This window comes from Gekko japonicus, unplaced genomic scaffold, assembly GCF_001447785.1.
Source record: "Gekko japonicus isolate JY-2015 unplaced genomic scaffold, Gekko_japonicus_V1.1 scaffold2139, whole genome shotgun sequence".
Taxonomy (NCBI): Eukaryota; Metazoa; Chordata; class Lepidosauria; order Squamata; family Gekkonidae; genus Gekko; species Gekko japonicus.
Genome location: NW_015170952.1, coordinates 133,370 through 150,507, shown reverse-complemented (window position 1 = coordinate 150,507; position 17,138 = coordinate 133,370). Strand labels below are relative to the sequence as shown.

At 43.8% G+C, this 17,138-nt stretch overlaps 1 protein-coding gene across 1 annotated transcript in view; it reads left to right on the top strand.

Moving 5' to 3' along the window:
- KIAA0232 (KIAA0232 ortholog) overlaps positions 1-12,991 on the top strand; it is a 55,876-nt gene extending 42,885 nt beyond the window's left edge. Inside the window, exons 9-13 of the mRNA XM_015418901.1 lie at positions 3,727-4,180; positions 4,260-7,097; positions 10,993-11,101; positions 11,896-11,993; positions 12,586-12,991. Coding sequence (XP_015274387.1) covers positions 3,727-4,180; positions 4,260-7,097; positions 10,993-11,101; positions 11,896-11,993; positions 12,586-12,765 — 3,679 coding nt within the window. The 3' untranslated portion in view covers positions 12,766-12,991. The remainder of the gene's footprint in view (positions 1-3,726; positions 4,181-4,259; positions 7,098-10,992; positions 11,102-11,895; positions 11,994-12,585) is intronic.
- The last annotated feature ends 4,147 nt before the right edge of the window (positions 12,992-17,138 follow it).

Here is a 17,138-nt window from a genome sequence, read left to right as displayed (position 1 = left end):
GGCTCTGCAGCTTACCTGGCTGCTTCTTGCTCTGAGGGCTGCTGGGAGCAGGGGGTGGGGCTTGTTGCATGTGCCTGCCCCCTGGGCTCTTTACTGCCAGAGCTCTTGAAGACATCTCAGAAATTACAACTGGTCCAGAATGTGGCAGCCCAGCCATAGTCAGGGGCCGGCCGCCAGGAGCATATGTTGCCCGTTTTGGAAGCAGTGTTGGCTGCCAGTCTGTTTCCAAGTTAAATTCAGAGTGCTGGTTATGACCTTTAAAGCCCTTCACGCCCACATATTTGAAGTGCCTTTTCCTTCCACGTGTCCTTGTGCACCAGCTGTGGTCATCAGGCAGCTCTCTGCTGGCTGTCCCACCACCTAGGGTGGCCTGTCTGGCCTCAGCCAGAGCCTGGGCCTTTTCCATTGTGGCACCGGCTCCGTGGAGTGGGCTCCACAGGTGTGTGTGTGGGGGGGTCCCCTTGGAGATCTTCAGGAGGCATTTGCGAGGCCTGCCTGGTGAGGGGGGTTGAACGGCAGGCATCTTTTAAAGGGGGGGAGGAGGAATTCGAGGCTTGGTGTTTGAAGTGGGGAGGTTTTAACGAGTATTGTCGGCCGCCTTGAACCTAGAGAAAAATGCAGGAGGGAAATGTTTAAATAAATAGATATTTTAAATTTAGCATATTGATATATTAAATTCCTTCTGCACATGAATCTCTGTGTTAAAACCTTGTTTCAACTCTTGTGTAAGAAGTCTGTGTCCCTTGCATCAAAGCTATTTATTTATTTGATTTTTTTTAGCCACCACTCACCTTCGAAGGGTCTCTTGGTGACTTCCAACATTAAAACCAGTAAAGGGGGGGGGAACCCCATAAACACAAATAACAAATATAAAATATTAACATTAGAATATTAAAATATGTGACTTTCGCCCTCCATCATTAACAACCTGAACAGGTGGGGTTACCCTCCAAAGGCCTCTCTTCCCTGATAGTGAAAGCTAGATAGTTAAAGGGACAGTTACATTATCCTCCTCCTTTTTTCCTTTGTGGAAGGCCAGTATTGGTTTTCATCGTCAGGCAATAACATTCACATCTGCAAAGGATAGCTGTAGTTCGGAAAGGCTTCCTTAACATACATGGTATTCAAGCATGCTGAAGGTGGAGTGAGTATGTGTGTGTTTGGTGTAGTTTGGTGCCAGTTTGGTGTAGTGGTTAAGTGCATGGACTCTAATCTGGGAGAACTGGGTTCGATTCCCCACTCCTCCACTTGCACCTGCTGGATGACCTTGGGCAAGCCATAGTTCTGGCACAGCTGTCCTTGAAAAAGAGCAGTTTCTGTCAGAGCTCTCACAGCCCCACCTACCTCCCAGGGTGTCTGTTGTGAGGAGGGGAAGGGGAAGGAGTTTGCAAGCCACTCTGAGACTCCTTCGGGTAGTGAAGGGCGGGGTATAAATCCAATCTCTTCTCTTCTTCTCTCTTCTGTGTGTCGGCGCAATGTTCCCTCTAAGCTGTGGAGTCTTGTGAGCAAAATTGCTACTTTGTGAGCTGCTGGCATTAAAGTTGTGAGCGAATGATTTGGAACACTGGCGGTGACTAGCTGTTGACTTTCCTGAGTCACAGCAGATTGAGTGAGTTAGTTTTGTCATGCTCAAAACCATATGTCCAATGATACTTTTTTGTTTATGTTTGCACGGTACAGTGATAGAAAGGTCCCGTTGATTCCAGGAGAAGTCCATGGAGGTCTTTTGACATTCCTGCCCATGTGCACTTCATCCCAAGTTTGCTAGGCAACAGTCCTCATGTTCCACAGCCATATTGCACATACATGCACTGGAGTTTCTGAGATCTTCCTGTACTCCTTCAGTGCAAATGCTGACCGGCTCTTCAGCCCTTCTCCCTCTAACAAGTAGCAAGGTAACGGAGAGAGCCTCATCCATACTACAGAGGACCAGTGTTCCCTCTAAACTGAGTTAGTGTGAGCTAGCTCACAGTTTTTTAGCCTCCGGCTCACACATTTTTGTCTTAGCTCAGGCAGGATGGCTCCAGAGCAAACTAATTTATGCAGCAGCCACATTGCTTGCTCACAACTTTAATGCCAGTAGCTCACAAGGTAGAATTTTTGCTCACAAGACTCCACAGCTTAGAGGGAGCATTGCAGAGGACCCGGGGTGGAAGAATGTTGAAGACAAGGCGCTTCAGAGTCCGGTGTGCTTTTTCCAGTGCATCCCTGTTGCCCTCATGGGCTCAGGGTCATACATGGTAATCCAAGGGCTCATGGTAATACAGAAGGTATTTTTCATGCTGGTCGGCCATGATAGACTTGGAGTCTTGGAATACAATAGAATTTTAAAATAAAATTTAAAAATGATAGACTTGGAGGCCTCCAAGATCACAGGACTCCTTGGAGACCATCAGGGCGCGCTGCGTTTAGAGGCTTCAAGGAAATGTAGATAGTCCCATTTTGCATCCTAGAAATTTCATCCACATTTCAAAATGGGGCAAAATCTCCTGCCCAAGTCAGGTGTGCAGCCCCCGTCTTTCAAGATTTCAGGAAAAAAGCCCCAACCTTTACTATAGGAATGCCTAAAGATGAGAACTGGAAATACTTTTTGGCAATGTTTGTTACCTTTTTAAAAATGCAAATATTGTCAAAAGTATTTCCATGTCCATTTCTCATTTAGGAGCTGCGGTGGCTCAAGTGGTTAAGACGCTGAACTGCAGGCTGTGGAAGGTCAGTAGTTCAGCAGTTCGAGACCCGGGTGCCGCAAGACGGAGCGAGCTCCCATCTCTAGTTCCAGCTCCTGCCAGCCTAGCAGTTCGAAAGCAAGAAATTGCAAGTAGATAAATAGGTACCACTTTGGTGGGAAGGGAACAGCGTTCCGTGCGCCTCGGTGTTTAGTCATGCCGGCCACATGACCACGGAAACTTCTTCGGACAGCGCTGGCTCTTTGGCTTGGAGACGGAGATGAGCACCGCAACCCTAGAGTCGGGTTCAACTGGCTTTCGAGCAAGGGAACCTTTACCTTTACCTTTTCCTCATTTACCTTTTTTTAAATGAAAACTTATGGTTAGCTTAGTTTCTAGCACTGAGGCTAGCTTAGTTTGCTAGCTTGAGTGGGTAACATTTGAGAGTATCTTAATTATACTGGTTGAAACAGTGCATGCACTTATGCCACTGTGGCAGTGTTCTCCTCATATCAGTACTAAAAAAGGTAATGTTACATTATTGTTGTTGTTGCTATTTGAATGTATATTCTGCTTCATTAAAAATGTTTAAAAATTAGGAAACATTTTATCTTTTCAGAGGAGGAAGTAGAATACTTTGAGATTAACGTGTGCTTCAGCAGGCGAAGGAGTTCATAGCACAAAACGTAATTATTGCTGAATATCCAGTGACTATTAAAATGATTGATCAAGGTGGGGCAGCCGTGTTGGTGTGAAGCAGTAGAACAGAGTTTTTGAGTCCAGTGGCCCCTTTAAGACCAACAAAGTTTTATTCAAGGTGTGAGCTTTCGTGTGCAGGCGCACTTCCATTTCATCGTCTGACCAAAGCTCACACCTTGAATAAAACTTTGTTGGTCTTAAAGGGGCCACTGGACTCTTAACTTTGTTCTATTGAAATGATTGTGTCTGTGGCTCTTTGGAACAAAGTAGAACTAGAACAGAAGAGCATCTATTTAAGAGTTACTCTTAATGGCTGTACATCGATATAAATGCGTGGAAATTTTTTTTTGTCTCTCTTCAGGTACTATGAAGCATTTCCACCTCTTTCCAAGAAACCAGTTTGCCTGCAAGAAATTATGACTGTGTGGAATAAATCCAAAATTTGTTCTTACTCCAGCTCCTCCTCCTCTTCTACCGCCCCGCCAACTAGCACGGATACATCGTCGTCTCCCAAGGACTACATTAGTGAAAGTGAAGTATCTAAGGAGAGAAACAGCAACCGAGGACCTGCTGATGCACATGAGAGAGCCTCACAGAAAAAGGATAAAGATGAAAAAGAGAACAAGTTTGGAAGCAGCACTGTCGAAGAGAAACCCACTTTGTACAAGAAACAAATCCGACACAAATCCGAGGGAAAGATACGTCCTCGATCGTGGTCTTCTGGCTCTAGCGAAGGAGGTTCCAACTCTAGCGGTAATCAAGCCGAATTAAAAGCTACCACCAAATGTGTTAAAGTGAGGCATAGAACAAGGGAGGTTCGGAGCAGGAGGTTCCAACTCTAGCGGTAATCAAGCTACCACCAAATGTGTTAAAGTGAAACATAAAACAAGGGAGGTTCGGAGTAAAAAAGGACGAAATGGGCAGAGCAGGCACTTGGTAAGAGCCGGCGAGAAAGCGGAAAGAAAATTCCACGGTGGCAGCAGCAGCAGCAGCAGCAGCAACGGATCTATCAAACAGCTGTGCAAAAGGGGGAAAAGGCCATTCAAAGAAACTGGAAGGAAAGATGCTGGGAACTATGAGGGAAGAGAGCTATATTTTGATAGCAGAAACGAAAAGGAATATAAAGAAGAGCCCTTGTGGTATACTGAGCCAATCGCCGAATATTTTCTTCCCCAGAGTAGGAAAAGCAAGCTTGAGACAACGTACCGCGGCAGGCAAGATGCATGTGAGATAACATCCGGGGCTGTAGAAGAACTAGCTGAATCAGTGCAAGGCCTTTGCCTTGGCAACAATAATATTAATAAAACATACCTCGCGGCAGGTACTTTCATCGATGGCCATTTTGTGGAAATGCCTGCAATTCTCAATGAGGACATTGGCCTCACTAGGACCTCAATGTGTTCTCAACCAGAGGACGACGCACACTCAGATGGTGTTCATCTGTCAGAACTAACACACTTCTATGAAGTGGATATTGACCAATCCATGTTGGATTCTGGTGCCTCAGGCAAGATGCAAGGAGAGAGTCGGATTTTGAATATGATTCGGCAGAAGAGTAAAGAGGGGGCTAATTTTGAGGCAGAATGTTGCATAGTGTTTGATGGGATGGAGTTGCAAGGGGAAAGTGCAATATGGGCGGACTCAGCCACCTCTGTTGGTGCTGAAGGGTGGTTCTTGCAAGATCTTAGTAATTTAGCTCAATTTTGGGAGTGCTGTTCATCTTCTAGCTCTGGCGATGCAGACGGGGAGAGCTTTGGAGGAGACTCTCCTGTTAGGCTTTCCCCTCCCTTAGACAGCACAATGCTTAATTCACACATGCTTGCAGGCAATCAAGAGCTGTTTTCAGATACTAATGAAGGGTCTGGTTTAAATTCTTTTTCAGTGTTTGAAGTGCAATGCAGTAATTCTGTCTTACCATTTCCTTTTGAAAAACTCAGTTTGGGAAATGAAAATACAGATTCTAGTAGCAATGTTGGTATGTTTGGGAAAACACAGTCTAGATTGTTAATATGGACCAAAAATAGTGCCTTTGATGAAAATGAACACTGTTCTAATCTGTCAACAAGAACTTGTAGTCCATGGTCATACTCTGAAGAAACACGTTCAGACAATGAGACTTTAAGTATTCCATTTGAAGAATCCCCTCAGTTTAATTCGGATGATGTTAATTATGTAGTTCCTAGAGTGTCTTCAAGTTATGTAGATGAAGAAGTTATAAATTTTTTGCAAGAGGAAACCTGCCAGGAACAGGCTAGACCTTTAGGAGAAATGCCCACCTTAATTTTTACAAAAAAATCTAAACTAGAATCTATTTGTGGAATACCGCTAGAACAGAAATGTGAAGGCAAAGAATATGAACCTACACAAGTGTGTAGTGACAGCAGTCCGCATGAAGATGACTATGGCTCAGGGGTTATTAAAGACATTTGGACAAATATGACAGGCAGGAGTTCTGCAGCAATTGTGGAAATAGATGGCATAGAAGAGGAATTATTTTCAGCCGATGTAAACAATTATTGCTGCTGCTTAAATAATGAAGCAAAGGAAGAAGTTCTTCAGGATCTGAATAAAGCTGTACAGAGATCAGAATATCATCTCTGGGAAGGTCAGAAAGAGAATTTAGAGAAAAGAGCTTTTGCTTCAAACCGTGCATCGAAAGTGGATTGTGGCGATTATACTACACCCTCCAAACCCTGGGATGTTAACCCAGATAAAGAGAGTTCATTTATTCTTGGCGGAGTCTATGGGGAGTTGAAAACGTTCAACAGTGACGATGAATGGGCAGTGGTGCCGCCCAGTCACCCAAAAGGCAACTTATTGCAGTGTGCAGCATCTGATGTAGTTACAATAGCTGGTACAGATGTGTTTATGACGCCAGGCAACAGCTTTGCCCCTGGCCACAGACAGTTATGGAGACCACTACTCTCATTTGAACAGAGCGAGCCATTGAAGTGTGGCGATCATGGATTAAATAGGGGCTTTTCGTTTATCTTCCATGAAGACTTGTTAGAAGCTTGTGGTAATTTTCAAGGTGAAGAGTCTGGTGTTGAATACTCCTTCTCTTCCTTTGACTTGAATAATCCATTTTCACAAGTCCTTCATGTAGAATGTACATTTGAACCAGAAGGAATTGCATCGTTCAGCCCTTGCTTTAAACCCAAATCTATCCTTTGCTCCGACTCTGATAGAGAAGTTTTTCATCCTAGAATATGTGGTGCTGGGAGGACACAGTACAGAGCGATACGGATTTCTCCAAGAACTCACTTCCGCCCAATTTCTGCATCTGAACTTTCCCCATGTGGTGGAAGCGAGTCTGACTTTGAATCGGAGAAAGACGAGGGGAATGTTGCTGCCCCTCCTCAAGCCGAAGTGTTTGACGATCCACAAGCAGATCTCAAACCACTGGAAGAGGATGCAGAAAAGGAAGGGCATTATTACGGCAAGTCAGAGCTTGAGTCTGGGAAGTTCCTTCCTAGGTTAAAAAAGTGTGGGATGGAAAAGAGTGCTCAGACGTCTCTGGATTCCCAAGAAGAGTCATCCGGAATGTTGCTGTCAGAGAACGAGAATTCTTGCTTGGAGTGCAGTATGAACGAGCCACAAGGTGTGAGGGCTCTGGACAGCTCTCAAACGAGTTGCAACGTTGTGGAGCCCCAAGAAGAGGAGAACAAGTCTCGCAGCTGCACAGATGACGCGTACGAAGATAACCTTGTTTCTTCGGCACAGCTGAAAGAGGTACCTTCTTGTATAATAGATATCTAGTTTTTTTTTTAAAAATGTAGCTAAAAGTTGCTAGAAAGACCTTTTTCAGTCATATGAAATGTAGTAGTCTAGCGGTGTCTGAGTGCACCAAGCCCTTCTCCATCCCTCCTTTGTGAGGGCAGGGCCTGGGCAGCAGCCTCCCCCACCCCCCGAGGGGGGGTGGCCCTTGTCTGCGGCCATTTTTTATTTCCCGGCCCGCTCCTGATGTATTAAAGTGGGGAAATGGGGCAAAATTCAGTGGAAAAGCTGGCTGGAGCCAACCCAAGGTACTTAAGGTCACAATCCAGGTTTCACCTGTATATAGACTCTGCAGGCATTTGGTGAAGTACACGAGTGTGAGACAGAAACCCGAGAGGTCTGGGTTTGAACCCCCAGCTTAGGGGTGAAGCTCACTGAACGGCCCAGTCCCTCTCTTAGCCAGGGTTGTTCTGAGGATGAAGTAGAGCTGCAGAATCACGAGCTGAGCTACTCTGGGCTCCCTGGAGGGAGGAGGGGCTAAAATGTATTTAATGTTATTTTAAAAGCAAAACACAATTTGCAGTTTCTCTGAGGTTTTGAGACAAAGAGGCATTGTGGAGTTTGGGTCCTAGCGTTCTTGTCGTATGCTAAGCGTCGTTGAAAATGAATTAGTTGCCTCTTAATTACCTTTTAACTACTGTCTCAGTCGAGCGTCACAGGATTTCTGAGCCCTTCGGGTAGTCAAGCACCGTTTTATTTTTATTTATTTATTCAGTTTATACCCCACCCGCTCTGAAGAAGCGTCGTATGCTAAGCGTCGTTGAAAATGAATTTGTTGCCTCTTAATTACCTTTTAAGTACTGTCTCAGTTGAGTGCCACAGGATTTCTGAGCCCTTCTGGTAGTCAAGCACCATTTTATTTTTATTTATTTATTCAGTTTATACCCCACCCTCTCTTCTGACGCAGGCTCAGGGCGGCTTACATGAAAGGTTAAAAAAGCATAAAATGACAATTATAAAGCAATCATAATTCTGTGTGTGCTTACCTCTCAAGTTGAAAAATTGAACCGGTGCCAATTCTGGTGTAGGTGACAATTCCAAGTGGGGTAAGGTTATTGCTAGAGGTGGCCAAAGGAATTGCCTACTGGCAGTAATGACCAGTTTGTGAAGACTCAGTAGTACTAAATAGCAAGGCTTGGATCCAGCAAAGTGCCCATGGAAGATGCCAAACTATATACACTCCCCCCCCCCTTCTACTGGGCAACCCATGGGACATCTGAAAAGATGGAGGTCACAGGACCCACACTGACACAAAGCCATGTGGCCTGGAAGGTTGAAGTGGCGGTGGGGAGCCGGGTGAAATAGCCCCACCAACCAATGGAGGGCACTGCCGGCAGAAAAGAGCAGTGAGGCAGTTTCACTGAGTACCCCCCTCTTCACTGCAGCCTGCCCCGCAATTATGTGGTTTTGTATCTGCATGGGTCCTGTGATCTCCAGTGTCAGCTTTTGAGAGGACAGGTCTGCGTGTGACCGTAATTTCCTTCTGTCATTAAATCCAGGGGTCATTTCCTGCAGGAGCGCACAGGAGCGGAGCTCCAGCAGTAAAGAGCCCAGGGGGTGGGCACATGCAACCAGCCCCGCCCCCTACTCCTTCTCTCCCTCTTTCTTTCCCTCTTTCCTTCTATTTCTTTCCTTCTTTTTTCCTTCTTTCTGTCTCTCTCTCTTTCTTTCCCTCCTTTCCTTCTCTTTCTCTCTTTCTCCACAGATCTATGTGAGGGCAGATCTGTGCGTTCCCCCTCTCCCCCAGCTAACAATCCAAAAAAGTCCAGTGGCAACTTTAAGACCAAGTTTTATTCAGGTACAAGCTCTCCCTCTTCTGCAAGGACAGATCTGCCCCCCCCCCAATAGCTAGCAATCCAAAACAGTCCAGTGGAGCCTGAGCAGTGGGTGTTGCCTTCTGACACACTTCCAGTGATGTCAGGGGGTGTGGCATATGCAAATAAGTTATTCTAATGAGTGATGCTAATGAGCTCCTGCCCCTCTTTTTCTACAAAATGATCCCTGATTAAATCTAAAGACAAAATGCTATGCAGGTGGCTGGATTAAAGTTAATATTCTCTGCACAAAAGGAGATGAGCATTTAAAGGCCAATGACTGAGACATCAGGTCCCCTTGGATGATTCAGGTAGAGGTGTGGTGACAAATTTTGTAATATGCTTTGAATGATGTCGCTGGCTTTCCAGATTTAGAAAAGGAACATAGAAGTGGTGAGTTTGCAATTTTAAAAAATCCCCTCTGGCAAAAGACCTGGTGTAGACTATTAGTTTGATGCTGCCTCTTGCTTTGTTAGAGCCCGCTTTGCCACCATAATCACAGCCAGTGTTCCCTCTAAGATGAGTTAGTGTGTGCCAGCTCACAGGTTTTTAGCCTCCCGCTCACACATTTTTGTCTTAGCTCAGGAAGGAGGGCTCCAGCGCAAGCTAATTTATGCAGTAGCCAAATTGCTTGCTCACAACTTTAATGCCAGTGGCTGACAAAGTAGAATTCTTGCTCACAAGACTCCACAGCTTAGAGGGAACATTGATCACAGCACCTTTAATGGCACTGGCCACCCCCACGTACACACAGAATCTGGATTTGTGGCAGGACTGCAGTTCCTCGGTCAGTCCAAGCATCTGCTCCAGCACTCGCTGCTGTGGAAGGCTTTCTGTTGATGAGTGCTTGAGAAGTGTGCCAGTTTCTTACGTGTAATTTCCGCCAGTGGTGTTTCCTTTCTTTCATAGGGTAGGCCTGGAGCTGTACTAGAAGCAGGACTTGAAATAACACTTTTTTTTTTCTCCGTCGAGTCACAGCAAGAGACATTCAGAGGTGGTTTTGCCATTGCCTGCCTCTGCGTTGTGACCCTGGTATTCCTTGGCGGTCTCCCATCCAAATACAAACCAGGGTCGACCCTCGTTAGTTTCTGAGAACTGGGCTATCCAGGTCAGGGCGGAAATTTCGAAATGCCTGTTGCACACGCACACGCACACACACCCTGCTGCACTTCTCCCAGCCTGATGTCACATGTCTCATAGGTCTCGTGTCAGTCAGAGACTGTCTCTTACCCCATTTTTTGCCAGTCTAAACAAATGCAGTTCAGCCAGTCCACTCTCAAGCCGTTGCCTTGTGATTGGTGGGGAAGAGCGCAATGTGTTAAAAGGGCAGAAGTTAAACATCTGCCCAGTATTATACGCCTAACTTCTCAACTCTTAGGGAGTGATGCGGTTTTGCTTAAAGCGTTCTGAACATAACCTTGCAAGGGAGAAAAAACAAGTGTCACCAATGAATGCGTGGCATGGAAAAGCACGAGGGTTTTCTAAGGAGGGCCTGGCCTCCGTCTCATGGGACATGCGTGTGCGCATAACCTCCGCTTCTCTTTTTGGACAAGCACTGCCCAAGCCCCCAGTGCCATCCACACGGACTTTAACACTGAGCTTAAAAGGAGATAGATTTACCCATCTTGATCTATCTGTAGCAGAAGAAAAGAGTCCAGTAGCGCCTTAAAGACTTAACAAAATTTGTGGTAGGGTAGGAGCTTTCATGAGACTCACGAAGGCTCATATCCTACTACAGAGTTTTTTAAGCTTAAAAGGAGAAAGAGACACAACATGAAGCTATGGAGCCATGTGCAATATAAAAGTCTGTGAAGGAGGAAAACCATAGCCAGGAATATGTTGCATATTGAACATCTCAATAAAAATTTACTCAGTTTTATTAGAATGATTAGTATACAGACTCAATAAAGGATAAGGTTGAGCCATCGCAGCTTATTTTCACGTACAGATGAATCTTAAGCCACAACTGTATTGCGTTGCATTGTGGTGAGATGGGCCATTTGCTTTAAACTGAAATACAGTTATTCTCCAAACAGTTTCCTGGATTGAATAACGATCTTCAGAAAATAAGCTACAATCAAGCAAAGCAGTGCTGGTGGGAGAAAGCTCTCTATACCCCACTCTTCCCTACGCCACAGTCTGAAGGTAGCAGCATCTTTTTTAGCTGAAATGTAGACTAATCGGTGTCCATGAACTAGAAGGAAATAATTTAGGAAGCCAGTCCTCTTGCCCAAGGGGTGGAAAGAAATTTGCCATCTTCTGCTTGCCGTGACCTCCATTCTGGTGCAACAGTGTGTGGTAAACTTCTGATCTCCTGACAGAATGTTTGTTCCAAATCCTGACACGCACCACACAGAAGGCAGTAGATGCCTTCCCTGCATAAGTAATGCCGGGAAGGGGTTGGTGAGCGCAGTCACGGGCCTGTCACAAACCCCGGGAGAGGGTGCTGGCATAGCCGTGTGGACTTTTTGTTTCTACTGGCAGTCTTGTTTTTTCCGCTTTGCCAAGGGCAAAGGAGTGTGACTATATTAATTAATTAACAAATTACTATGTATTTATTAAAATATTAATACCCCACCTTTCCTCTGGGCTCAAGGCAGTTTGATATGTTGGCCTAGCTGCCGCAGGCTCGGCAGGACTGTCGGATTGGCCTGCCTGATCTATAAAACGAAGGAAGTAGTGAAAATAAGGACATGGGGGGGAATTGACAAGAAGCTGCATTTTCAACCCATGCTTTTATTCAGTTCTTCCTTGTACTGGCTTCCACTGGCAGTTCTTCTCTGCTTTTTTGACATTTAAATCATTCTAATCACAGCTCCTTATTTAGCACCTAACAAAGAATTTTATCAGTACATTTAATTAAAGAGCAGCTGTTTGTAATAGAATTCCATTTTCTCTCCCCCATCCCCCAATGAACCTCTCAAATAAAACTTTTAAAGAATGCTGTACAAGTGTCGAGAAGGAGAGTGGTATTGGAGCATGTACAGATATAAAAGAAATGCCGCACACTGAAGAACATCTTTTAGATATTAATATGGTAAGATTTTTTTTTAGTCACTATGGCATTGATTTCAACTAGATATGAAACGGTCTGGACCATATACATGTCTATTTTTTTTTTGTCGTAAGACCATTTCGTTCATAGAGATTATTGGTCAGAATGGGATGTGTCCGCCGGAAACGAATGTGATTTTTGCAAAATAAAATCATGCCTTTTTACGATTTCTTGAAAGGTTTTTTTTTTTTAAAGATTGCAAAGAAATCAGGGGAAAGCTTTTAACAAAAGTGTAGCTGGTACATTAATGTGAAAGGCCAGGATCCAAAGAAACACTTGATTGACAGGAAAGTGCTTTTTGTTATGGGGGTGGGGGAGTTGTTGATTTCCCTTCTCAACTAGAAGTCCATTACTTTGAGTCCCCTTTTGGATTTGGGAAGTCTCAAGGGCTGCAGTGGGGAAAGTCATGTCCAGGTGTTCTTTTGGTCCAGGCCGAGATGTGAATATAAAAATGTATGTACGTAGTGGGGTTACTTTACACTTGGGAGAAATGTTCCTCTTGACCATTCTTCTCCTTTTTGTAAATCCATAATGTTCTGCATTTAACAACTTTAAAAAAAACATGAATCCATAGGTATCGTCTGTTCACGAAGCAAGATGTGCAAACCCTAGAAGCTGCGAAACAAAGTCAAATGGCTTTAGGAAGAAGCTCTACTCCAGTGATAGCTCCAGCTCTGAAGGCTCAGCATCAGAAGGGGGAAATGGATGGGCGGATCCTTGTGAAGAGGAGCTTTTTTCTCGAACTCACCTGTAAAGCTGCAAAGGAAAAGCCGGTGGTTAAGATTAGCCTGAGATGGAAAACTCTCTTCCTGAGAATCTGTAACTTGAAACTAAATTGAGTTTCCCCTTCAGTTAATGGATTCAGAAGTGTATTTATCTTTCTCTTCTTGGTATTTTTATTTTCAGTAGTTGGGAGCACTGTCCCACTGGAAGGCTTTTCTTTTCTCCCTCCAAACTCTTAGCTTCTTGGCTATTTGGACCTAGAGTAGATTGTTTTGTCGAATCAAGAATGGATGTGCATGTGATTTGTCTTGGTAGTATCACTGCTCTTTTGCATTCTAGCTGCAGTTACTTTTATTTTTAACTGTAGCCCTATCAGTATTACTATCTTACTAGCATTGCAGTGTCTACAACTATCCAGAGATTTTAATCTTTTAGCACATTAGGCTTTGTTCTTTAAGATTTGGGAGATAAATACTTAACACTGTAATCTATCAGTGCCTTTCTGAATGTGGGAGGAAAGTGTGTGTGCTGTGTCCAGTCTTTAAGATCTCATAACTTTGGAGTAGGAATACTAGGGCTGTGCTTTAGAGACTTTCAGAAACTGTGTTTCCTATGCTATATGATCTCTCTTCTTGACCCAGACGAACACAGTTGAAACTCTTGTTTGTTTCCTTCTTGCTAACTGAGGAAGTCAAGGAATTTTGTAGGCAAGGGGGAAAAACACAATTTTCTCTCCCCTTCCCCCCCCCTCTTGTTTGTCTTTACCTTTCAGGGCTTGGTGTTGTAAAGTAAATAATTAAAAGCAAGTGACACTTAACTGACAGATCCCTGGCACACTTCTTCATAGGAAGCCCTTTAGATTCAGTGGAACTTACCTGTAGCTAAGTGTGCCTCGGATTGTGTCCTTCAACTCCCCAGGGGGAAATGAATGGGCGGTGGTTCGTGTCACAAGCTAGAGATTTGGCCTGGACGACTGAAGCCATCTCAGAGTCACTGTTCAGCCTTTTCTACGCAGGGGGGTCAGAGGGTCATTCAAAGGAAATCCGGTGCCTCCTGCAGTTAGCTATTCTTGTGGCTCTGATTTAGCAAAACTGGTAGCTAAACTTCGTCTCCTGAGAGAATGTTAGGAGTAAGTTGTGTGTCGTAAGTGGGAGTGGGGGACATGTGTGATTGCAGTAGTGATTGTTGCTTTATGTGACCTGCTCTTAAAAGTTTATTTTAACATAGTCAATGCATCTGTCAAGTAGTAACTGTGCAAGACTATCAACTCCCTGTGCTACTAACGTATTATGCAAATCATATGAGCCAGGAGGAGCAATATTGGTTTTTACCATTTCATAGTTTTAAAAAAAAAAGATCTATACAATAGTAGCATGTTTAAGACATCAGAAAAGTGCAGAAAGTTTACTATTGACTTGAAAATGCTAAGCCATTAATTTTGAGAGGCAAGAAACTCCTAACAATTATATAGTTGTTTGAAACGGTGAGCTAAACTGGCTTTGAAATTATAATATTCTGTGCTAGTGAGCTAAACTAAATTTGAGTTTTGTTGCCTTTTCTTAATTGGTAATACATGATTAAGATCTCGGGTATCAACACCGTCTAAGGTTGCATGTATTCTTTCTGTTGAAATTCGACTCCATTGGCTTGGTTTGTACTTTACAGGGAAATGTTATTAATAACTGCTTTTAAGCTACATTTATTTTAGCATTCATTCAATGAATCTTTACGGCGTTTTTTTCCCCTTGAGATTCTGGATAAGTTTTTATATATTTACTTTCTTCTGGAGCTTCCTTAAAAAATGTTGTATAGCACATGCACTGAGAATATTGTCTGTTGACATGAGAGCAAAAAGAATGAAACTGAGAAAATTCTAATGATTAACTTAACTAGAGTGTCATTATTAGAATAAAGGAAGACCAAATGGGAATATTTGGGAGGGAAAACCCACACCTTTTTAACTCAGCTTATTTAAGATAGAGATCTCAGTGAAAGGGTGATGTTGATATTGGTCACCTTATGATTTAATATTTTAACACCTTTGGAAATTTACATGTTACATGTGTGGGCAATAACAAATAATATTTATTTGTTTTCATAATTGAATGGAAAAGATTTGAAGCTTTCCAAGTGAGAAGGTTGACGTGTGAGTTTGTGTTTTTTTCCCCCCCGCAAGGATAATTTAAAAGTGGAGATGCTGAAATGCACTGTGGTATGAAGCGCATATCCATAGCACTGAAGTATCAGTTTTTCATTCCTGGGCTGAATTTGTTTCTACTTTTTTGCTTCAAGTGCTTGTATTGTTCTGATTTCACATACACCAGAGTAACTGAATTTGTTTTTTGTGGAGTTACTTAACACCAAATAAAAGATAAAAGGACAGTTGCATTCTTTTGTTTTGTCTGTGTTCTTATAATCAGCCTACAAAACTTCCCATTTAAGATTATGATACTGCCAGTGAGTGGCAAACTATCCAAAGGCTTCCCCCTCCTTCCCTTTGTTGTTGAATTCCTCACAGTAATGCTGGCACTGTCAGGGAGCAGGAGGGTCGAGAGGAAACAGGGCACCGTGCTGCAGATAAGGGGAATGTGCCCTCAGAAGGGACCTCTTTTTCGGCTGGTGAACGGGTATCCTTTCACACCAAGGAACCATCCCTGGGCAGGGAGGGAGGGGGGCTCTTGGTAGTTGGAGATTTGATCCTTAGGCAGGCAGGCAGCTGGGTGGCAAACCCGTGTACTGACCATATGGGGACTTGCCTGCCTGGTGCGAAGGTAGCAGACATTGCGCGTGTTCTAGATAGGCTGGTAGATAGTGCTGGGGTCGTGGTACATATTCGCACCAATGATGTGGGGAAATGCAGTTGTGAGGTCCTGGAGGAAAACTTTAGACTGCCAGGCAGGAAACTCAAGGCCAGGACCTCCAAGGTAGCCTTCTCAGAACTGCTACCTGTTCCATACACAGGGCCGTAGAGACAGGCACAGGAGTCTCAATGCGTGGATGAGACAATGGTGTAGGGAGGAAGGGTTCAAGTTTGTTAGGCACTGGGATACTTTTCTGTAACAAGAGGAAGCTGTACAAAAGAGACGGTCTTCTTCACTTGTCCTGAGAAGGAACCAGGCTGCTGGCGCTTAAAATCAAAAAGGTGGCAGAGCAGTTTTTAAACTGAATATTGGGGGAAAGCCGACAGGCGATGAAAAGTCTCTGGTTTGGGATGGCTCATCTGAAAGAGATGAAGAGGTAGCTGATACTTTTCTACAAGGAAATGGATTAGAATTGTCCACTGAGACTGTGGCTAACGATATGGACTGCCTGGCAAGGTCTCGAGGCAGCAGGAGGAAGGCTGTGGGCTTAACATGCATGGGAAATGATAGATGTTTATACACAAATGCTAGAAGTTTCCAAGGTAAAATCGGGGAATTGGAATGTTTGATGTTAGGGGGAAAAATAGACATTGTGGATGTTTCAGAAACTTGGTGGGATGAGGAAAATCAGTGGGATACGGTGATTTTTAGTTACAAATTATACCAGAAGGGTTGGAGGTGGGGTGGTTCTGTATGTCAGAGAGGGTATACAATCCAGTAAGATTGAGAGGGTAAAAGAATTGGATTTGCTTCTGGAAATGCTATGGGTTGAAATAGTGGGCCCAAAAGGAAGCTTAACACTTGGAGTTATCACACAGCCACCAGATCAAAAGATAGAAGACGAATATAAAATGATAAATGAATTAAAGATAGTGGCTAGACAAAATAACTGTGTTGTAATAGGTGATTTTAACTACCCACACATTGATTGGGTCAATATGTATTCAAGTCGGGAAAAAGAGATTGAGTTTCTAGATACTCTCATTGACTGTGCTATGGAACAGATGGTCACAGAACCTACCAGGGGACAGGTGAACCTGGATTTGGTCCTAGAGTAACGCCCAAGACCTGGCGAGAGATGTAAAAGTGATTGCATCACTTGGGAACAGTGACCATAATGTTATTGAGTTCAACATTTGTATAAATAGGGAGTTGCCCAAAAAGACTGAGACCACCACTTTTAACTTTAAAAGGGGTAACATGTGAGGAGGAAACTGAAAGGAAAAGTAGAAAGGGTCAAAACCATTGGGGAAGCTTGGAGACTATTTAAAACTACAGTCCTAGAAGCTCAGAAAAAATATATACCACAGGTTAGGAAAGGCACAAATAGGTATAGAAAAAAGCCTGCATGGATAACAAAGTTAACTTTTCTGATATCAGGGGACATGTGAGGAAGAAACTGAAAGGAAACGTAGAAAGGGTCAAAACCATTGGGGAAGCTTGGAGACTATTTAAAACTACAGTCCTAGAAGCTCAGAAAAAATATATACCACAGGTTAGGAAAGGCACAAATAGGTATAGAAAAAAGCCTGCATGGATAACA